The sequence below is a fragment of the Nomascus leucogenys genome, chromosome 1a (genome assembly GCF_006542625.1).
Source record: "Nomascus leucogenys isolate Asia chromosome 1a, Asia_NLE_v1, whole genome shotgun sequence".
NCBI lineage: Eukaryota > Metazoa > Chordata > Mammalia > Primates > Hylobatidae > Nomascus > Nomascus leucogenys.
Genome location: NC_044381.1, coordinates 29,939,736 through 29,964,491, shown reverse-complemented (window position 1 = coordinate 29,964,491; position 24,756 = coordinate 29,939,736). Strand labels below are relative to the sequence as shown.

The 24,756-nt window shown below is 34.5% G+C and overlaps 3 protein-coding genes across 3 annotated transcripts; all 3 read right to left on the bottom strand.

The window, feature by feature from the left end:
- Window positions 1–855: 855 nt before the first annotated feature.
- On the bottom strand, window positions 856–1,812 carry LOC100604628 (olfactory receptor 13C5). Its single transcript, XM_012500690.2, is given in 3 exon segments — window positions 856–1,214; window positions 1,217–1,733; window positions 1,735–1,812. Coding segments are annotated over 3 exon segments (954 nt in total).
- Window positions 1,813–6,838: 5,026 nt separating this feature from the next.
- On the bottom strand, window positions 6,839–7,794 carry LOC100604955 (olfactory receptor 13C2-like). The gene is given in 2 exon segments (XM_012500691.2): window positions 6,839–7,086; window positions 7,089–7,794. Coding segments are annotated over 2 exon segments (954 nt in total).
- Window positions 7,795–19,109: 11,315 nt separating this feature from the next.
- On the bottom strand, window positions 19,110–24,240 carry LOC100605289 (olfactory receptor 13C9). The gene is made up of 2 exons (XM_003260312.2): window positions 24,083–24,240; window positions 19,110–20,250 (listed from the first exon to the last, which is right to left on the bottom strand). Exon 2 carries the CDS (start codon window positions 20,229–20,231, stop codon window positions 19,275–19,277), a length of 957 nt encoding a protein of 318 aa, XP_003260360.1. The 5' UTR covers window positions 20,232–20,250; window positions 24,083–24,240; the 3' UTR covers window positions 19,110–19,274.
- Between the last annotated feature and the right edge of the window lie 516 nt (window positions 24,241–24,756).

Below are 24,756 nucleotides of genomic sequence, written 5' to 3'. Positions count from 1 at the left end.
AATTTTCTATTTGTCTATAGATATTATCCCATTACATTTTTAAGTTAAGGATAAGTTATAGGCTGAGGTGTACAAGCTCAAAATAGACTCGTCACTATATACCCCTCATCTCATAAAATACAAGCCAATAAGCATAATTTTCTAATAAGACAGCTAACATGTTCCAGTAAAAAATGTAGAGTTGTTTTGTTTTGAACCCTCATTCTTTTACTTGTTATTTAATGATCACATATCATTTTAGATGAGTTGGTTGCCAATGTCTCCAAAATAAAAAAGACAACCAAAGACATAAAAGAACTGTACGCTGAAAACTCTAAAACATTGATAAAAAAAATTGAAGAAGATATAAGTAAATCAAAAGATATTACATGTTCGTGGATTGGAAGAATTAATATTGTGAAATGTCCATATTACCTAAAGCAATCTACAGATTCAATGCAATCCATATCAAAATTCCAGTGTCATTTTTCATAAAAATTGAAACAACAATCCTAAAATTTACATTGAACTAGAAAAGACCCTGCCTGGGCAAAGGAATCTGGAGCAAAAACAAAGCTGACAACATAATACACTGCAATTTTAAAATATGTTATAAAGTTATTGTAATCAAAAGAGCATGGTACTCAGATAAAAGTAGACATATCAACCAATGGAACAGAATAGAAACTTATTTCCAAACACTGAAATGTATTTATTTACTTCTTTTCATTAGGTATCACAGTCAGAGAAGTGTATTTTGGAGCTTTAGAACTTTGAGAGATGAATGTGAAACAGCAACGAGAACCTATCTGTTTAACCCTGGTTTCTCTAATTGATTTCCACATTGTGATTATAAAATTCTCTCACCTTTCTAATTTACTTGTTAAAAACTTTTCTTCTCAGAATGTGTTTTACTGTCTCCTTCACATCCTTGTTTCTAAGACTGTAGATTAAAGGATTCATTGTGGGAGTCATCACCCTGTAGAATATGAATATAAGTTTGTCAGTGGCATCCAAGTCATCTGAATTAAGTGTCTCTTTAGACTTGGGCTTCATGTACATGAGGAAGATGGTCCCACAGAATGTTATCACCACAGACAGATGGGCTGAGCAGGTAGAGAAAGCTTTGCTTCTCCCCTCAGAAGAGCTAATTTCGAAGATGCTCACAATGATTAACGTGTAAGAGACAACGATTAATAACAAAGGTGTCAGTATGAACAATGTTGTGGCCACAACATGATGAACTCATTGCCTGAGATGCCAGCACAGGCCAGTTTTATGACAGCCAGAATTTCACAGGTGAAATGATTGATGGTGTTATTCCTGCAGAAAGGCAATTGTACCACAAACACTGTTTGTACTGCAGAATTAACAGGTCCTATGATCCAGGACCCAGCTTCCATGGATACATAGGCATCCTTGCTCATGATGATGGGATATCTCAGAGGGTTGCAGATAGCCACATAGTGGTCAAAGGCCATCATGCCCAGAAGCACACACTCTGTTGTCCCCATGGCCAAGCCAAGGAACATCTGCACTGCACAGCCAGAAAGGGAAATGGTTTTTCTTTCTGAAAGGAAGCTCACCAGCGTGGAGGGAATAGAGGTGGTGGTGTAGCAGATGTGCAAGAAGGAGAGGTTCCCCAGAAAGAAGTACATAGGGGTGTGAAGGTGAGGGTCCAAGATGCTGATTAAAATGAGAGTACCATTCCCCAGAAGGATGACCACATACATTATGAAGATTAGCACAAAAAAAGAGTAACTCAAGCCTTGGGTGACCAGAAAGTCCCTTCAGAAAAAATTCCACCAGAATGGTGTGGTTTTCCCATTCCATTTTACTCCTTCTTTAACCTGTAAGACAGAGCATGTTAAGACAAATATTTATCTTACTCTGATTACTTTCAAGCATATATCAATGAATATGTATAATTCCCAAGGAAAAAGAAAAAGAAAAAAGGAAAAGACCAAAGAAAGAAGAGAGAGCATAAAGAAAAGTCGACAGAAAAGAGGGAATTGTGAATGGAGAGAGGGAAGGGAATGAATGAATGAATGAGTGAATGGAGAGAAGGAAGGAAAGATAAAACTAACATGTTTCGTGCTATAGCCATTTAATTCATTTAATATCATCACAGTTCTAGGAGAGGGGTATTAGTATCCATATTTTACAGATGAATAAATCAAAGCGGGTATGTTAAGTAAACTTGACCAAAGGTAAATACTATATAGCAGAGCTAAGATTCAAACCTAAATCTTCCTGTTGAAGTCTGAACTTTTTGTCATATTTGTCATCACATAGTAAACTGAAGGTTATAATAGAAATGAGCATTGTATTATGTATAACTGAACACTAAACTATTTTTATTGGCTATAAATCACCACACAATAGATCAATGCTATTGTCACTTCTTGAAATTATACTATGTTATGTATATTGTCTGTCTTTCCCAGTAGAATGTAAACTTCATAAGAGCAGGTACTTATTCTTGCTTATTTCCACAGCCCCATTAGCTAAAATAGAACAGACACCAAGGCAAATGTTCAAAAACATTTGTCGGATGCACAGACAAAATCAAAGGCAAAACAATTGCTATATTTCTTACTCTGTGCCAATCCTCTATTATTTATTTTCTCTGTGCATTACATAATGGAGTCTGAATAGCAAGCCTATGAGGTAATTACTGTTACTCTTAGTATCACCAAGTCTATTGTGTAGAGGGGAAAATAAGTCACAGAAAAGTTAAGTAATTTGCTTAAGGTCAATTTCATAAAGACAAATAAATTAAAGAGCAAGGACTTAAACCCAAGCAGTATGGCTTTAGAATTCGAGCTCTTAATACTCAACACTTAATACTCAGTACTTAATAACTTAATACTTAAAGAGAATTTGCTAAGAGAATTTGGTTGTCGGGCTAGAATACCTTGTAATCTAATTAACAGTATTAATATTTCAAAAGAAATATCAGATAAAAATGTGATTGGTCAGAAAGGGGATTTCAGTATGGTAATTTGATAGCAGTTGATTTTGATGCTTCGTATTTTGCTAGAAAAGTATTTATTTCTATAACAAATGTTGTCACAAAGTTGCATTTGATCATTATAATTCTTATGTCCTCCCTTACATGAAAAGTTCTGATTTTCATTAAGCCTGTCTGACTTTTGACTTTTTTTTCCTTTATTCGACTCACAAGGGGTTTTCCTATATTCCAGGTCTTTAAAAAAAAACAGCTTTAGGATAGATTCGTTCTCTTGACTTTTTGCATTTCATTAAGTTTCTGTCTTCATAAATTTCTTGTTTGTTCGGATCTATTTTTCTAATTTTCTGAATTCTAATTTCTAATTTCCAAATCTATTTTTCTAATTTCTTTAAATAAGAAGACAAATTCTTATTTCTTCCTTCTTACTCCTCTATTTCTTGATCTAATGAAGGCACTTAGAGCACTTTTTGTTTTATTATAGACTTTGTATTTTATGGGAATTCTTTTTACTGATTTCTAGATAATTTTTTTGTTTTTCTGTTTAGTTCCTCTTAAATCCAAGCATCTTTCTTCATTATTTAGTGATTAGACATTTGCATTCCATTTTTATTATTTATTTCCCATTTTATTTAATTAATTTATTTATTTTATTTTTATATGACCTCAAGTGATCCGCCCACCTCAGCCTCCCAAAGTGCTGGGGTTACAGGCATGAGCCACCGTGCCCAGCCCCATTTTATTTTAATATGAAAATATGACCTATAATTCTCTAGTTTGCACATTTCGTAGTATTTGACTATTTTACAATAAGCACATATTTCCTTGGGAATTTTAGATATATAAATAAATTAAAGGTAGTTGTCATCCAAAAACAGCATAAAAAACATTTCATAATTTCAAAGATAAAATGTTACTTACACACCATAAATTAGGAGCCCCTGTTTTGTAAAGTGAGTGTTATTTTTACTAAAACAAAAAAATCTATTTTTTATAGTCTTTTCTGGAAGATTAGTGCTAATATCAAATTCCTCCCCTTCTCATATCTCAATTAATGTCAGGTCTTCCCCTAATTTAAGATTTAATTCCTATCAATTGTGATTAAGCATCATTTTTGGACACAACATGTGATGGTGTCAAGGTTCTTTTATAAATAATTAAATTAATTTTCTTGTTTAAGTTATTTTCTGGAAATTTAATATACTTGCTATGAAAGTTGAGAAGCAGGTAATAGTTTATTTGGTCATTTTAGATATGCTGCCAAGAAATACTGGTGTTAGATGTCATGACAAGCAATGTGGAAAAGTAAATGTGCTGTAGTATAAAGAATAACTAACTCAAGAAAGAATAGCCAGGTGTGTATGCTTGTCTTTAACTTGCATACTTTGAGGTTTGGGCAAGATATATTAACTTCCATAAGCTTTGTGGCCTCATCTATGAGATAGCGACACTATAGCCCAGATCATAGGATTTTAGAGAGATGACGTATGTGAATTAGCTGATAGCCAATATATTGCTACATTTTTAAGTGTTCATTTTAGAAGTTCCCAGCACCCTAAAAAGTTGACATAATCTCAAGCTTAGAATAGTTGGAAATTGGGCAGGCATAAAAGTGTACAAAAATGATGAAATAATTTGTTGGATTAAGAGCAATGTAATTTTGCCTTTTTTGCTGTATCTCTGCTCTTAAATCCCAATCATGAGCCTGTCTTGGGACTTCAGTGGGATATAAAAGTATGCGCTTCGCTCCAGTTGCACCTCCTTCCATATAATTTTCCTATTCATGGATACAAATGTATATTGAATCATATTATAAATGTCATGTTCTAAATTGAGTGCAATGGGAGTAAAGATGGTAAGAATATAGATAAATACCTTTGTAGATTTTGCTATCTGGTAGAAAAGTCACCAGGAACATGCACACACTACACATACACAAACTAAACACACACACACACACACACAGAGATACAAGCCTGGTATATCAGATAAGTTTATCATACTTTGTCTCCAAATTAGAAAAAACAAGTTGCTAACAACAAAATCATCCTCCTTAAGCTTTTAAAATAAATTTTCTGAATGAAAACTCCTCTAGAGGCCCAAGTATTAAAATAAAGCATTATGTCGGTATTATAATGATTGTGTATTTTGCCCAGCAAATTTGAACACATAAATATATCAAGAGAGGTAACATGCCTTTATTTTCTTCAGACTTTGATTCTACAACTCTGTGAGAGAAAAACTGTCCTAATATTCTCCTGTGAGGAGAAATGTGTGTTTTAAAATTTCTTCTTGCTTTAATTAATTTTCTATCAAAAATTTATAAATCTGATATAAGACTATGGAGCTACCACAGTCACCCCAGAGAATTTATGTGGCTGGATTTAAGCTATGAAGGAAAACAAAATTAGCATTTGAGCATTCAAGACAGCCTGCCTGTGGGTCAAACATAAAATGCCTGACTTTCAGGGCTTTCTACCTACCAGGAATTCTTAGTGGGTGCAAAAAGTCCAATGAACTGGTGTATGGGAACTAATAGATTCTCATAGCCTATTTTGTCAGGATATAAATTTAATTATCAATGATCTCAACTCTTGCCATCGGATTTAATCTGTAAACAGCTATGATGGATATATTTAAATATAGTTTGTGACTGTTTAATATTCCCTCCACTAAAATTAACAAGTGAACTTGGGAAGATTAAATGAGTGACTAAACCCAAAAGATTCCACAAGCAGGTAATTGTTATTTGCCTGTGCAAAATATGTTTATGCCCAATATAATCTAAATTCACTCGTCCACTAATAAAAATTGATTCAGCCAAACTGATTACCTAGAATGTGGTTCACTCCTGAACACACTTCGTCATTCATCTTGGGCTGTAAATTTAAAATGTTCTTCAATAGAGGAAAAAGTTGATGTAAAAACCAAGGAAAAGCAAGGTACTGTCTGACTTTCCCCAATCCTCTTCTTCCTCAAATCAAGTTGGTTAGTAACAGAGACAAGACATCAATTGTATTCTTACTAAAAATTAAGAGCTTGGACATTCTTCTAAGATTTGGAAAAATATTGGAATAGCAAAAAAAATATCGGGATAGCAAAGAAATCTGGCATCTTCTAAATGGGCATTGATATGACACTCCATTCAACCCAAAAGTAGTCCACATTATTATCTGGACCAGTAGACTGATTTTCAAACCCATTTTTAATTTTGCAAAATGTTCTTTATGCTAAAGCCAACATGTAAGTTAAAGCAAAGAAAGACCATAAAGCAGGATATCCCGATGGACTGCATAGGCCCTGCTTTTAAACTCTATTTATCTACTCCCCTCTGATAGTCCCAAATACTCAGCTTCACAAAAAAAAATTTAATACAGAAAAAGAAAATAGTATTTAATGGCTTAACAAGATCTGGAGATTAATGTGAAACTATAACACAAGGCTTGTCCCTGAAAAATGTGAGTACATTATGTTGGGTTTTTTCTGTTTTGCTTTTTCTACAACAGAGGGCTTTATTTATGTTGAAAGATTCTATGAAATGTTGCCTATGAAATAACATTATGGAAAAAAGTGAACATAAAAAGGTACATCACACCCAATTCCAATGCAGGAAAAAGAAACCATAATATGAAAGGTACTGTTCAAAATGTTGAAAAGGGGCCATTCCCACTAGTAGAGTAATAGGTAACCCCTCTGTCTTCTTCATCCTACTGCCCTGTATCTTGCAAATTCTCTAGAGTGGACATGCAATAATTTTGAAATGCTGTATCTCATTATTTTAACATAATATATGAAAATGCAGAAAAACAGTAAAAGTATTCAAAATTCTAACATAATTCTGAAGTTTCAACAATATCAAGTGTGTTCACACTCCAGTACATTTTGCACTCACTTGCTAAAGAACCTTCTGTTCAGTAGATGTTTTACTGCCTCTTTCACATCCCTGTTTCTAAGACTGTAGATTAAAGGATTCATCATGGGAGTCATCACCCCATAGAACATGGATATAATTTTGTCAGTAGCATCCAGGTCATCTGAATTAAGTGTCTCTTTAGACTTGGGCTTCATGTACATGAAGAGGATGGTCCCATAGAATATTATGACCACAGTCAGATGGGCTGAGCAAGTAGAGGAAACTTTCTTCTCCCCTCAGAAGAGCTAATTTTGAAGATGCTGATAATGATTAACATGTAAGAGACAACGATTAATAACAAAGGTGTCAGTATGAACAATGTTGTGGCCACAAGCATGATGAACTCATTGCCTGAGATGTCAGCACAGGCCACTTTCATGACAGCCAGAATTTCACAGGTGAAATGATTGATGATGTTATTCCTGAGGAAAGTCAATTGTACCAAAAACACCGTTTGTACCTCAGAATTAACAGTTCCTATGATCCAGGACCCAGCTGCCATGGATATATAGGCATCCTTGTTCACGATGATGGGAAATCTCAGAGGGTTGCAGATAGCCACATAGTGGTCACAGGCCATCATGCCCAGAAGCACACACTCTGTTGTCCCCATGGCCAAGCCAAGGAACATCTGCACTGCACAGCCAGAAAGGGAAATGGTTTTTCTTTCTGAAAGGAAGCTCACCAGCGTGGAGGGAATAGAGGTGGTGGTGTAGCAGATGTCCAAGAAGGAGAGGCTCCCCAGAAAGAAGTACATAGGGGTGTGAAGGTGAGGATCCAAGATGCTGATTAAAATGAGAGTACCATTCCCCAGAAGGACGGCCAGATACATTATGAAGATTAGCACAGAAAAGAGCAACTCAAGCCTTTGGTGACCAGAAAGTCCCTTCAGAAAAAATTCCACCAGAATGGTGTGGTTTTCCCATTCCATTTTACTCTCTATTTAACCCGTAAGACAGAGCATGTTAAGACAAATATTTATCTTACTCTGATTACTTTCAAGCATGTATCAATGAATATGTACCATAATTCCCAGGAAAAAGAAAAAGAAAAAAGGAAAAGACCAAAGAAAGAAGAGAGAGCATAAAGAAAAGTTGACAGAAAAGAGGTAATTATGAATGGAGAGAGGGAAGGGAATGAATGAATGAGTGAATGGAGAGAGGGAAGGGAAGATAAAACTAACATGTTTCATGCTACAGCCATTTAATTCATTTAATATCATCACAGTTCTAGGAGAGGGGTATTAGTATCCATATTTTACAGATGAATAAATCAAAGTGGGTATGTTAAGTAAACTTGACCAAAGGTAAATACTATATAGCAGAGCTAAGATTCAAACCTAAATCTTCCTGTTGAAGTCTGAACTTTTTGTCATATTTGTCATCACATATGTAAACTGAAGGTTATAATAGAAATGAGCATTGTATTACATATAATTGAACACTAAACTACTTTTATTGGCTGTAAATCACCACACAATAGATCAATGCTCTTGTCATTCCTTGAAATTATACAATGTTATGTATGTTGTCTCTCTTTCCCAGTAGAATGTAAACTTCATTAGGGCTGGTACTTATTCTTGCTTATTTCCACAGCCCCTGTAGCTAGAATAGAACAGACACAGATGCAAATGTTCAAAAACATTTGTTGGATGAATGATCAAAATCAAAGGCAAAATAATTGCTACATTTCTTACTGTGTGCCAATCCTCTATTAATTGTTTTCTTTGTGCATTACATAATGGAGTCTAAATAGCAAGCCTATGAGGTAATTACTGTTACTCTTAGTATCACCAAGCCTATTGTGTAGACGGGAAAATAAGGCACAGAAAAGTTAAGCAGTTTGCTTAAGGTCAATTTCATACAGCCAAATAAATGAAAGAGCAAGGACTTAAACCCAAGCAGTATGGCTTCAGAATTCGAGCTCTAATACTCATTTTGCAAAGAGAATTTGGCTCACAGACTAGAATACCTTGTATTCTAATTAACAGTATTAATATTTCAAAAGAAATATCAGATAAAAACTGTGATTGGTCAGAAAGAAGATTTCAATATGGTAATTTGATAGCAGTTGATTTTATACTTTATATTTTGCTAGAAAAGTACTCATTTCTATAACAAATGTTTTGTCACAGAGTTGCATTTGATCATTATAATTCTTGTATCCTCCCTTATATGAAAAGTTCTCATTTTCATTATGATGCCTGTTTGACTTTTTTTTTCCTTTATTCGACTCACAAGGGGTTTTCCTATATTACAGGTCTTTAAAAAAAAAACAGCTTTAGGTTAGATCTACCCTCTTGACTTTTCGCGTTTCATTAAGTTTCTGTCTTCATAAGTTTCTTGTTTATTTGGATCTATTTTTCTAATTTTCTGATTTCTAATTTCTATTTTCTGTATTCTAATACTATTTATCTAATTTCTTGAAATAAGAAGAAAAATTCTTATCTCCTCCTCCTTACTCCTCTATTTCTTGCTCTAATGAAAGCACTTAGAGCACTTTTTGTTTTATTATAGACTTAGTTTTTTGTGAGAATTTTTTTACTGGTTTCTAGATAATTTTTTTTTGTTTTTCTGTTTAGTTCCTCTTAAATCCAAGCATCTTTCTTCATTATTTAGTGATTAGGCATTTTCATTCTATTTTTATTATTTATTTCCCATTTTATTTTATTAATTTATTTATTTTTATTTTTATTTTTTTCTGAGACAAAGTCTCGCTCTGTCATTCAGGCTGGAGTGCAGTGGAGCCATCTTGGCTCACTGTAGCCTCTACCTCCCTGGTTCAAGTGATTCTCCTGTCTCAGCCTTCTGAGTGGCTGGGACTACAGGCATGCACCACCACGCCTGGCTAATGTTTGTGTTTTTGGTGGAGACAGGGTTTCGCCATGTTGCCCTTGCTGATCTTGCACTCCTGACCTCAAGTGATCCACCCGCCTCAGCCTCCCAAAGTGCTGGGATCAGGGGTGTGAGCCACCACGCCCGGCCCCATTTTATTTTAATAGAAAACATGACCTATAATTCTCTAGTTATGGACTTTGGGCAGCCAATTGCATGATGTATGTTGTAAATGTTAACAAAAAAATGTGATTTCTCTTTGGGAAGATACATAGTTTTAAATACATGCACAAAACACGTATACATGTAAAATTTATTAAATATGTTATTAAAATCTTTGAAATAACCTATTTTCTGCTGCCTAGATTTAATGAATTCTATGTAAATACTGTTATCAAATTCTTGTATACCTAGGATCCTTTTGTTATATAGGCTTAGTTTCTATGTTAGTGTAGTGTAGATAGATTTATGGTTAATATATCATCTTCGTAAATTATAACTTATCATTAATTGATGTATCTTTACTCTATTTGACACTTTAAAGTTTAATTCTACTTTTAGGATGTTGATATTACACTCCCGCTTTCTTATAGTTTGCTTTTGTCTGCTATCTCTTTGTACAACTTCTTATTTTTAACTTCTCTTTTTCACTTTGTTTAAAGTATACTACTTTTAAATAACAAATATTGGAGTATGTTTTAACTACTTTTTAAATGTTTGGTTCATTTATGAGAATATTCAGACTATTCTATTTACTTTAACATAATTATTAATGTACTACATCTTATTCTTTCCATCACACTTTATTTTTATTAATTATTTGAATTATTGCATTCTCTTTTTCCCACTTTTTTATTTTCGCTAATTGATGAAGTTGTCATTCACTATTTGTTTTCATTAACTTGAACACTACTCATTTTTTTCATTCAGTAAGTGATTGCCTTCTTTTTCTCTCCTCTCATAATTTAACTTCTAAGGCCATAAACTGTTTTCTCCAGTAGGGTGTGCTCTAATCACCTTAATTATCCCTGAAATCTAAATGAAGCCAAAACTCAGGATACTTTTACTCCACTTTTATCCTAATCTCCTAATTCCTAGGTTTTACTGGTATAATACTTACAAAGTCCTTACAATCTGCCTTTTTGAGAGTTCTTTTTCAGCCTTTAGATTATACAAGCTTGGATAATGTATAGATAGGTAGACATTGTCTACCTTTCTATACATCTATTCGTTGATCATCATTGATCCCTTTTTTTCACTCTCTTGAGGATTGTATTTATTGTTTTGTGTTTGATTATAGTATATTTGCAGAAATTTTCCTCAGATGAGAATGTGAGTAATATATACTCACATCAATCCCTATAGATTACCAAATGTCTTCCTTTTATACCACAGGCAAAAGTTTATGAATTTTGGCCCACACATTCTGTGTCTGAGATATAGCCTAAGGAAATAATAAAGATAGTTATATACAAAATGGAATACATAGTTATATATTTTATATGTAGAAAATATATGTTATATACAATATAAATATACAAATATTATATATACAGTATACAGACACACAAAAATTGTGACTGTTATCATTAATTGACATATCTTTATCCTATTTGATACTTTGTTATTAGCTGAAAAGAATATTTAAGAAACCAGTGACCAAAATCCCAGGGAACTTTCAAACAGAAATTCCCTAATACCTCCCACTCTGTGGCAATATTTATCAAAATAACAAATACATATGTATAACATTTGACCACAGACTGACTTCTCAGTAATTATCATACAGATATACTGGCACATGTCAAAGTGATTTTAGTACAAATGGATTCATTAAAGTATTATTTGTAACAGCAGATGTAGCAAACAGTTTAAATTTCCACAAGAAGAAAACATAGAAATAATGCAATACTATACTGCCGTCAAAAGGAGTAAGGATGTTTTGTGCACTGATGTGGAAAGATCTTCAAGAAACATTAAATGGAAAAGTAATAGAACAGTATATATGGCACACTATCATTTGTGTAAAAAAGATTATATATGTATATGTGTATGTGTATATATACATGCATGTATTTTTGCTCACACACAGAGTATCTCTAGAAAAACAAACAATAGTTTGTTATCCCCAGAAAAGGGAATATATAGCTTATTAATTGGGGTGGGAGTGTTAACAGTATACCCTTTAGTACATTTGTAAAATTTTGAACCTCTGAATGTATTTCCTATTGATAAAATAATATTTAAGCTAAAGAGTTCTTGTTTGTGGGATTCCTAGCCTTTCTCCTTTCACCTTTCCAATAGCATACTACATTAAAGCCATCCATTGCCATAGGACATGACCACATGCGTTTGAAAATTGTTCTAACTTGTTCAATATCACACACTAAATGGTAATTGCTGAGGATGAACAGGTACTTTACAGTCACATTCCCAATACTTAAGATAATTTATTTAGTATCAATAGGACTTGCAGTACTATGTCTGTCTCATTTCCTACCAACAAGCTCTAGGCTATTCTTTGACCTGGCTTAGGGTCTAATATCCAATTCCATGTCACTTTTTTTCCACTAAACATTTTAATGTTTTTATGATCTAGCAAAGTTCCTGGGATAAAATTACGGCTCAGTTAATGTTGGCTATTATTCTTTTCCGTTTTCAGGTTCAAGGAGCCTTTTATCTTCAGAATACTTCCTCCACCTAACGTTATGAGGTACTTTGCTCTGAATCTCAGGCCCATCTTCTCAATTTCGAGACATAATTAGTCTCTTCAGGATCACTTCAAACCCAACCTGATTTCCCTATTCTAAATTCCCCCTATCGGTTTGTAGCTTTTTATACAATTTACATTTTCTAGAATTTTTCAGATTTTCTGGATTAAGGTATTCACTACTTGAGACCCCACAGAGCATTTTGCAATGTGGAGTTCTTTGGATAATGGAGATTATATGCACACCTGTAAAAATCTGCTATCTGCAAAAATCATTATTTCATGAGCTACCTCTGTGCTACAAGATATACTATCAAGCACATTTCATAATATTGTCAAGGGCACAGGCTTTGGAGGAGGCTTGGTTCAAATGCCATCTCTGCCCCTTATTAACTAGGTGACCTGGACATGTCTCTGATCACCATCATCATCAGTAGAATGAAGATATGAACAACATCTATACCATGTACTTGTGCATAAGATTAAATGAGATGATGTGTGTAACTCACTTAGCACAGTAATGGTTCCTATTGTTAGTGATTTCCTTCATGCTTGTCTTTTATGACTTTTCATTCTGTTAAGAGATTTTTACATCCCTGAGCTAGTCATTATCATCCTTCCATGAGGTCAGGTATATGTGGCTTACTTAGTCAGATCGCACACAATGTTCTAATAAATGGTATTATATTCATTTTTTTTAAATTCTGATATATTTTATCACTGTCACTCCAACCCTTTGGATGCCAGTGAATTAGGTGGCAGAAAAGAAAAATCATCCAAAAGATCCTCCTTTTATCGAAGTCAATTTATTTCATAAAAAAGATAGGATTTTATTTTTTTTCATGTTGATAACAGTTTATTGTGTCCTCTTATACTTGACAGTTTTATTGGATATAATACCTTGTCTTTTTTTTGAAGTCTTTTTTTATTACAATACTTTAAGTTCTAGGGTACTTGTGCACAACGTGCAGGTTTGTTACATATGTATACATGTGCCATGTTGGTAATGTTGCACCCATTAACTCATCATTTACATTAGGTATAAAAGATAGGATTTTAATAAGGTGCCAGTGTGTTCCTAGTTTTAAAACACATGGCTGAGTTTTTCTTGACTGAAACTATTTTAACATCTTGAGCCAGCCTATTAACATAAAAGAGGAAAAGGAAAGTTACTCACTATTACAGTCATGACCTAATGACAGAAAAGCAAATATTCAAAATAGTCACCAATGCTAATGCAAGCACATAAGGATATTCCCTATGATGGTCTCTTTCTGACTGTGCATTCCTTTGGCAAATTATATATTTCAGATCCCAAGAGATTATTTAGGTTTTTTTTTTATTTTCTAAATTTATCATAATGTTCTCCTCACGTGACATTGTAGTATAAAGAGTCCCTGGCATAGTACCTAGCACACAGTTCAATTGGTTCACGGGTAACTGAACCAAATGGACCTGAGTACTGCTAGGGAACCATAGTCAAGGATTTGTTTAATATGAATTCCATACTAAAGAACACACAATCTGCTATTTACTGTGAAGTGTGATTTAATTAGCTAAAGTAGATGACACAGTGTCCAAGTACTTTGTAATGTCGTAAAAAACTGCACACTGACAAAAAGTAATTCGTAAGGGCTGGGCAAATTCAGTTTTTGTTCAATTGCCTTTGCATGCAGCATTGCTCTTTTGGTCTCACGGCTTTTATTTTGTTCCTACTACATCCCAGTGAATAGACACTTAAATTCCATTTCCAATATTCAAAGTCACTCTCAAATGAGAAAAAAAAATATTTTCAAACTGATTTAACCGATCAGTCCAAGTGTCGCTTACAGTTGAAACATTGTTCTTGTTTTTGCAGTAACTTACCTCCAAACCAGAGGTTGCCTCTCTTTATAGGTTGCAATAGCAACAGACACTTTTGTCTTACTTTTCTACTTGCAGCCAGTCTTCATAGCCACTCATTAGTAGCTGAATCTCCAAAGAGGCAAGACGAGTAAGTAATCATTTTATCGTAGAAATTGATTACTAGTTGATGTTTACAGAAACATGGTGTTATGGACATGATTACTAGGATAAAGTGTCATGAAATTCCTCTAGTTCAGAAAAAGTATCATCAGATTCCTCTAGTTTAAAAATAGAATGAAAAAAAAAATAGAATGAAAATTAATATTTGGCAATAAATTTTAGGAATAGGGCAAATTGAATTTGCCTCTGAAGTGCAGGCTGAAATACCACCCCATTGTGGAGACCCACAAATTCCTAAAGATCTGCCTCAGGATTTAAGAAACAATTTAAATATTCTGCTCTTATGGACTCTTCTAAACCTCTGTGCACAACTTTAAATTGCCTCCAAGATGAAAGGTGTATAAAACTTATGAAACTTCAGAAATAAAGCCCTGAAGACCTAATGATGGGAGAGGCCTATTACTCTATTTCATACACAAAATCAGAAGGGAGCTTCTCTCTCTCTCTCTCTCTCTCTCTCTCTCTCTCTCTCTCTCTCTCTCAATCTCTCTCATCATTTTGGAAGTATAATTGATGTTTTCTGTACACAGATTTCCCATTCACTTTATGGATTTAGTTTACGGTAAAAGTTGACTCTGAATAAACATATATTTACAGATGGTGTGAAATAATATGCATTCAGTAAAAACTGTACTTCAAGAACCTATACAACCATTCTACTTTTCACTTTCAGCACAATATTCAATAAATTACTTAGGATATTCAACACTTTAATACAAAATAGGCTCTGTGTTACATGATTCTGCCCACCCATAGGCTAATGTAAGTCTTCTGAGCACATTTAAGGTAGGCCAGGCTAAGCTGTGATGTTTGGCAAGTTAGATATACTAAATCCATTTTCAATTTATGATATTTTCATGTAACGATGAGTTTATTGGTATACTCTTTACATTGATATATTTTCATTTATTCTAATGGTGATACCTACTGTAAAAAAAAAAAGAATGATAGGACAGAAGGAAGAGAAGGATGGAGGAATGGGAAAAGGACAAAGGAAGGGAGGGAATAAGAGAGGAAAGAAGGCAGGGACAGAAACAGAAGGTAAAAGAAGGCAAGACAAGAAAAGATACACTCAAGCAGTATATAATGGTGTAAAAAACAAAGCCAAGAATAAACTATAATTAAACAGCCTGGCAAAAACCACAGTTCAGAAAGGAGGCTGATCCTAATCATAAAACAATGTAATAACTTAGGCTAAAATAATTTGCCTTTCTCTAACGAGAGTAAACTGAGGCATCTTAAGGATGAACTCTTCTGAATGATTTTTTTCATTTTTTCTCTTATTTTTAAAATTTATTTTTATCAAAATAATTTCAAAATTTTTTCAGATAGAATTCTAAAAGTGAAATGAGTGGGTCAAAATCAACGAAGATGTTTTATGAATCTAAAAGGATAATACTAATTTATGTTCCCGCCAGTGTTATGGTGTTGCTAATTTTATCTTCCTCTTATCAACACTGGATGTTGTCAATAATTCAGATTTTCAATCTAATCTAAAGGGCTTAAAATGGTATCTTGTTATTACTGTAAATGGCATTTTAATCTTTATAGATATTTACTATTTACCTTTTGGTGTGTCTTAAAAAGTTTTATATTCTTTCATGTGAGTTGTGCACTCATGTCCTCTATTCATTTTTCTATTGGGTATTTTACATTTTTAAATCACTTGTTTACATGAAATGTATTATATATCTACTCTATGAAACTTGTAGAAAGAACATCTGCAAATATAAAAATGCCTCAGACACAGTCCTTACCTTCAAGAATCATATAGTTAGTAAGAAAAACATTCACGTAATTAGTGGATTTCAATACATAGTGGTGAAAGCTGTGATTAAAATGATGGCTTAGTGTGCTATGGAAGTGAAACAGGAAAAATTCCCTTATCCCTCTGGCAGAGCATGTGATGGGGGTGTGGCTTGCTTCTTCGGTTACACTAAGAAATTGTAGATTTTGCTATCTGGTAGAAAAATCACAGGAACACGCACACACTACACACACACATACACACACACACACACACACACACACATGCCTGGTATATCAGATAAGTTTATCTTTGTCTCCAAATTAGAAAAAACAAATTGCTAAGAACAAAAAGATCCTCCATAAGCTTTTAAAATAAACTTTCTGAATGAAAACTCCTCTAGAGGCTCAAGTATTAAAATAAAGCTTTATGTCAGTATTATAATGATTGTGTATTTTGCCCAGCAAATTTGAACACATAAATATATCAAGACAGTTAGCAGGCCCTTATTTACTTCAGACCTTGATTCTACAACCTTGTGAGAGAAAAACTGTCCTAATATTCTCCTGTGAGGAGAAATGTGTGCTTTAAAATTTCTTCTTGCTTTAATTAATTTTCTATCAAAAATGTATAAATCTCTAATATCCAGAATCTACAAAGAACTTAAATAAATTTACAAGAAAAAAACAACCCCATCAAAAAGTGGGCAAGATATGAACAGAAACTTCTCAAAAGATGACATTTATGCAGCCAACAGACACATGAGAAAATGCTCATCATCACTGGTCATCAGAGAAATGCAAATCAAAACCACAATGAGATACCATCTCACGCCAGTTAGAATGGTGATCATTAAAAAGTCAGGAAACAACAGGTGCTAGACAGGATGTGAAGAAATAGGAATGCTTTTACTCTGTTGGTGGGACTGTAAACTAGTTCAACCATTCTGGAAGACAGTGTAGAGATTCTTCAAGGATCTAGAACTAGAAATACCATTTGACCCAGCCATCCCATTGCTGGGTATATACCCAAAGGACTATAAATCATGCTACTATAAAGACACATGTACACGTATGTTTACTGTGGCACTATTCACAATAGCAAAGACTTGGAACCAACCCAAATGTCCACAATGATAGACTGGATTAAGAAAATGTAGCACATATATACCATGGAATACTATGCAGCCATAAAAAAGGATGCGTTCATGTCCTTTGCAGGGACATGGATGAAACTGGAAACCATCATTCTCACCAAACTATCACAAGGACAGAAAACCAAACACTACATGTTCTCACTCATAGGTGGGAATTCAACAATAAGAACACTTGGACACAGGGTGGGGAACATCACACACTGGGGCCTGTCAGCGGGTAGTGTGTTGGGAGAGGAATAGCATTAGGAGAAATACCTAATGTAAATGACGAGTTGATGAGAGGAGCAAACCAACATGGCACATGTATACCTATGTAACAAACCTGCATGTTGTGCACAGGTACCCTATAACTTAGAGTATAATAATAAAAAATGGTATAAATCTGATATAAGACTATGGAGCTACCTCAGTCATCCCAGAGAATTTCTCAAAGTGGCTGGATTTAAGCTGTGAAGGAAAACAAAATTAGCATTTGAGCATCCAAGACAACCTGACTACGAGTCAAACATAAAATGCCTGACTTCCAGAGTTTTCTACTACCAGGAATTCTTAGTGGGTGCAAAAAGTCCAATGAACTGTGTATGGGAACTAAGAGATTTTCATAGCCCATTTTGTCAGGATGTAAATTTAATTATCAATGATCTCAACTCTTACCATCGGATTTAATCTGTAAACAGCTATGATGGATATATTTAAATATAGTTTGTGACTGTTTAATATTCCCTCCACTAAAATTAACAAGTGAACTTGGGAGGATTAAGTAAGTGACTAAACCCAAAGATTCCACAAGCAGGTAATTCTTACTTGTCTACGTAAAATATGTTTATGCCCAATATACTCTAAATTCACTGGTCCATTAATAAAAATTGATTCGGCTAAACTGATTACTTAGAAGGTGGTTCACTCCTGAACACACTTCATCATTCGTCTTAGGCTGTAAATTTAAAATGTTCTTCACATAGAGTAAAATGTTGACATAAAAACCAGGGAAAAGCAAGATAATGTCTGACATTCCCCAATCCTCTTCTTCCTCAAATCAAGCTGGTTAGTAACAGAGACAAGACATCAATAGTATTCTTACTAAAAATTAAAAGCTTGGTCATTCTTCCAAGACTTGGAAAAATCTTGGAATTCCCTTGGGATAGCAAAGAAATCTGGCATCTTCTAAATGGGCATTGATAGGACACTCCATTCAACCCAAAACTGGTCCACATTATTATCTGGACCAGCAGACTGATTTTCAAACCTATTTTTAATTTTGCAAAATGTTCTTTATGCTAAAGCCAACATACAAGTTAAAGCAAAGAAAGACCATATAGCAGGATATCCCGATTGATTGCATAGGCCCTGCTTTTAAACTCTATTTATCTACACCCCCTTGATAGTCCCAAATACTCACCTTCACAAAAAAAATTTAAATACAGAACAAGAAAATAGTATTTAATGACTCAACAGGATCTGGAGATTAATGTGAAACTATAACACAAGGCCTGCCACTGGAAAATGTGTGTGCAGTATATTGGGTTTTTTCTGTTTTGCTTTTTCTACAACAGAGGGCTTTATTTATTTTGAAAGATTCAATGAAATGTTGCCTATGAAATAACGTTATGTAGAAAAGTGAACATAAACAGGCACATCGCACCCAATTCCAATACAGCAAAAATAAAAAACCATAATATGAAAGATACTGTTCAAAATGTTGAAAAGTAGCCATTTCCCACTATTAGAGTAATAGGTAACCCCTCTGTCTTCTTCATCCTACTGCCCTGTATCTTACAAATTCTCTACAGTGAACATGCAATAATTTTGAAATGCTGTATCTCATTATTTTAACATAATATATGAAAATGCAGAAAAACAGTAAAAGTATCCAAAATTCTAACATAATTCTGAAGTTTCAACAATATCAAGTGTGTTCACACTCCAGTACATTTTGCACTCACTTGCTAAAGAACCTTCTGTTCAGTAGGTGTTTTACTGCCTCTTTCACATCCTTGTTTCTAAGACTGTAGATTAAAGGATTCATCATGGGAGTCATCACCCCATAGAACATGGATATAATTTTGTCGGTAGCATCCAGGTCATCTGAATTAAGTGTCTTTTTAGACTTGGGCTTCATATACATGAAGAGGATGGTCCCATAGAATATTATGACCACAGTCAGATGGGCTGAGCAAGTAGAGAAAGCTTTGCTTCTACCCTCAGAGGAGTGAATCTTGAGGATGCTGGAAATGATTAATGAGTAAGAGATAACTATCAAGAGCAGTGGCATCAGTGTGAACAATATTGTGGCCACAAGCATGAGGAACTCATTGCCTGAGATGTCAGCACAGGCCATCTTCATGACAGCTAGAATTTCACAGGAGAAACGATTGATGACATTATTCCTGCAGAAAGGCAATTGTACTACAAATGTAGTTTGTACTGCAGAGTTGACAATCCCTGCAAACCAGGACCCAACAGCCATGGGTACATAGGCATCCTTGCTCATGATAATGGGATATCTCAGAGGGTTGCAGATAGCCACATAGCAGTCACAGGCCATCATGCCCAGGAGCACACACTCTGTTGTTCCCATGGCCAAGCCAAGGAACACCTGCACTGCACAGCCAGAAAAGGAAATGGTCTTTCTTTCTGAAAGGAAGCTCACCAGCGTGGAGGGAATAGAGGTGGTGGTGTAGCAGATGTCCAAGAAGGAGAGGTTCCTCAGAAAGAAGTACATAGGGGTGTGAAGGTGAGGGTCCAAGATGCTGATTAAAATGAGAGTACCATTCCCCAGAAGGATGACCACATACATTATGAAGATTAGCACAGAAAAGAGTAACTCAAGCCTTGGGTGACCAGAAAGTCCCTTCAGAAAAAATTCCACCAGAAGGGTTTGGTTTTCCCATGCCATTTAAATGTCTTTCTTTTACCTGTAAGAAGTCAAAAAAATTTATATAATTTATTTACGTGGTAAATCCAAGTATCCCAATGTACAATATAAAAATTTGCCACGAACCCAATAAAAGTATTGAAGAACGAGAAAATAGGGAAGAGGAGGAAGGAATATAGGGAAAGGGAATGAAAAGAATTAACAATGAAAGGAAGAGAAATATGAGGGGAAGGCTTATGATATTGATCACTCATTCTTGGCCAGGAACTTTGTGATTTTGTTTTTCACATTACTTAATTTAAACTCCACATTATCATTTGAAAGATAAGAAAACCTAAAGTGAGAGAGTTCAGCCTGAAGTCATATAACTAATATGTAGCACTGCCTAGGCTCCAAGACTACCTGTTTGTGGCCCATACTTGCCTGAGGTTTTTTAATGAATTATAAAAGCAATACAGAGTGTATTGCATAAGAGATTTGGTAATTTACTTTAAAACCTCACTCCCAGGTCAGGAGAACTCAACAATAACCCATACGTATTCCAACACTGAAAGAAGTGTGTCAATCTGGAGGGAGAATCATCAGAAATGAACCCAACCAGTGATTACTGCGTTCCTGATTATCCAGAGAACACGACCAATTCATGTGAAGCCCAATAATACGAAATCTTCGTGTTAAAGTGCAAACGCCTTTTTCTTTGGTTAGAGGTGGAATTTTTTTGTTGTTTTTTAAAATTATCATACAGTTAGATGTCATACCATAAATTGACTTTTTATGTTTTAGTGTATGGTTCTATGAATTTTAAAGCATGTATAGATTCATATAACCACAGCCATAACCAGAACACAGAACTCTTCTATTACCCCAAAACACTTCTTTGTGATATTCTTTTCTTAGTCACCTCTATACCTATAGTCACCTACCTATACATCCTGGCAACCACTGATATTTCTATCCCTATAGTTCTACGTTTACCATAATGTCATATAAATAGAATCTTATGAGCCACAGGGGTTGGGCTTCTTTCACTTAGATGAAGTCTCTGAGATCCATTCAAGTTATTATTCCTAAATAGTATTCTATTGAGTAGATCACTGTATTTTGCCTATCTGTTCACCTTTTGCAGGACATTTGGATTGTTTCCAGTTTGAGGCAATTATGAATAGAGCTACTACAAATATTTCTGCCCCAATTTTTGTATGACCATAATAAGCTTTCATTTTTTTAGAATATCCGGGAATGAGACAATAAGCATGTTTAAATGTATAAGAAGCTGCCAAACAGTTTTCCAGAGTGGCTGTACCAGTTTTGCATTTCAACCAACAATGTATGAGAGTTCCACTTGCTTCCTATCTCATCATTTAATATTGTCAGTAATTTTTTATCCATTCTAATAGATATATCCATTCTAATAGTCATACTTAATTATGATTTTATTTTACATTTCCTTGATGACTGATGATGTTTTTCCATTCTTTACTAAAGTATCTTTTGCCCCCTTTTTTTGTTAACAAATGAGGGTCTAGCTATTTTTCCCAGGCTGTCCTCAAACTCCTGGCCTCAAGCCATTCTCCCACCTCAGCCTCTGAGTATCTGGGACTAGAGATTCATGCAACTACCAATTTAACCAGAACACAGAACTACAGGCATGCACCACCATGCTGGTTCTATTGCTCATTTTTAATTGAGGTTTTTTTTCTTGTTGAGTTTTGAGAGTTCTTTATATATTTTGGATATGAGTTATTTATCATGCGATTTGCATATATTGTCTCCCAGTAGCTGGTTTGTCTTTTCATTCTCTAATGCAAACACCTTTTAGTTGCCATTTTAATTGGTTACTGCCTGAGTCCAATTGAACGTGATGCAAAGAAAGACTATGACTAAAGATATGTGTTCTAATGGCACATCTCACTTTAGGTGATAACTGCCGGAAAATATCCACTGGAAAATAGCCATTCCCTGGGAATTGGGAATGGTAGATTTTGCTTAACCTTGCCTCAGAAAGTCTCAAGTAATCTCTTTTAATTTTTCCTCAGGAACAGTCATTTCTCCCAACCCCACTACCCCTCTACACAGACAAATTTCCAGTAGTACCATTGTCCATTGATGAAAATCCTCCACTTAGTTCACAAAACAAAAGTAATTTCTGAAAACAAACCAGGCGCTTAACACATAGGCCATTTTTCTGTATTCACAAAACTTGGCACAAGTTTAAGGTCTAAATTGAGTTGTTTGAACTTATTTCAACCAGCTTCTGACTAACCACATCTGCCTTTGGCCACTATAAGGGTATTTCTCCTTTCAGTCTATTTTGCCCTTATTTCCATCGACTCCAGTTTTTACACTTCGGGATTCTTTTATAACCTAGAAATACATCCTTTTTAATCTAAATCCTAGATTCACTTTTTTAATGCTATGTTATAAATAATGCCACCTCAATTCCAAATCCCTGTTAAATTATGACTGAGAAGCAATTTCATGGTAAGAAACATTCTTCTCACCACTGCCGCGATGCAGCTATTATTGTGTCAAGTCCACTTTGTCTAATAGAGAGAACATGTGCTTAAGTCCTATCTTGGCCAGTTACTAGCTGTGACCATAGGCAATTTATAAATTCTCTGAATCTCACTATCTTCATCTATAACATGGGGGTCTTAATAGGCTTATAATGGGGTTCTCGGGAGAATAAATAGGCAATGCATGTAAAGTACATAGCATGTAGTAAGCACTATTTTTGTTTCTTCTTATATTCTACTGACTTGTTCTTCTCTCAAGTTCTTTTATATCTCTGTCCCCAGTATCAACCGCTGCACAAGTATCTTTGGAATTTCATCAGTCACACTTTCTCATATATCAAGTCTCCTTTCATCTAAGTCAACCTATTTTTTATCACATTCATGATACAAGACGGATGCGCATTATACCAAAGTCTACTCACTTTGCAGTGAACAGTGTTATACCATTATAACAAAAGTCGACTGCAGTTTAAAACAAGGAACGTATAGGGTGACATTTTTAAATAGACGCTATTTCAGTTCATTCATCTAAAATCTAAATGTGTGTGTATATCTCACAAATGTTACATCTAAAGTCACTATACAAATGTATTACCAGCAACAAAAAAATTAAAAATGTTCAAACATCTCCAAAATACTCATGTAAGCATAAGAAGCCAAAATTCTTCCTATTAACTGAAGACTCATTGCTCCTCTTTATTTGCATTTTCACAAATTCAAAGATATATTCAAGGATAAGTAATAAAGCGTTTGTGTTTCAAATAGTATGCCTAGTTAGAGGTTCTGGGACAGGGACCATGCTAGAACATTGTCTACTCATGATTAGTATTGGACGAACATTTGCTAAACTGAACAAAATCAAACTGAATTGGTGCTGTGATTTAAATGGCCACAGAATCCGAACTTTGGTGGTAACAGACTGCTTTGCATTCTGGACCAAGAGTACAGATTGGCAGCTTATTGAGCAACAGAAGAGAGATGATACTTTTAGATGCATATACGTGTGCTTGTAATAAAGTGAGGACCACAAAACTGTATTTTCACCAATGAATCTTTATTCCCAGTTAGAAATTATAATCCTATTCTGTAGAAGGACTGTTCATGAAAACAACTATAAACCTAAATATCGTCTGTTTTGAATGCTCAAATTACTTTGGATATGCAAGCAGTCTTTTGATAATATTTTTTCTTTTTTTCAATTTTCTAACTATATCTGAAACAATCCTCTTGGATTGTACACTTTCTCTAATAAGAAATACTACATTTTCAAAAGACATGGCTTATTTCGATTCATTTCATAAGGCTAACCACCCCCCGCCCTTCGATTTGTGTTAGTAGTATGGCTTCAGCAATTACCTCAAATTGGAAGGTCAGCTCACTTCCTAGGTTGCAATACACAGCTGATTGTTTTGCCTTGATCTTCTATTTTTAGGCTGTTCAACAAAATTTTCTGTGAAGCTGATGAATTTCTGAAGAAGGGATTACTGTTTGGAAGCCATGATGACACAGGGTATATTATCTGTAAAACATTGATAACAAAGGTGTTATTTCTAAATTGTTTCAAAACAGCATACATTACATCAGATATATTTACAAAGGAAAGGTAATTTGGTTCTGCTAGTTCAAAAGTAAGAGGAGAAGAAAACATTGGGCAGTTCAATTTGTGAATATGGCACATTTCATTTGCCCTTGAAGCCCAGGTGGAAACATCGTCCCATTGAGAAGTCCCAGGAAATTCTCTAAAGAATCTTCCTTGGGCTCAGGGAGGCAAGTTAAATATTTCTTGCTCTCAGGGACTTCTGCTAATTTCTAAGTGATAACTTTAAATGGCTTCAGGCAAAGATATTCAAAACTTTTAGAAATTTCAAGAATAAGGCCCTAAAGACTTAATTATATGAGACTCATTATTGTAATTTACATAACCAATCAGAAGTCTTGAAGACATGTCTTATCCCATTTTCAATCTATTACTATATATTGCTGAGATCCTTTCTCCAAATATATTCTAATCACTTGGTCCAGACCGTTGT

Coding starts and splice junctions, on each gene's coding strand:
- LOC100605289 (XM_003260312.2), bottom strand. CDS start 20,231: ATGGCATGGGAAAACCAAACCCTTCTGGTGGAATTTTTTCTGAAGGGA.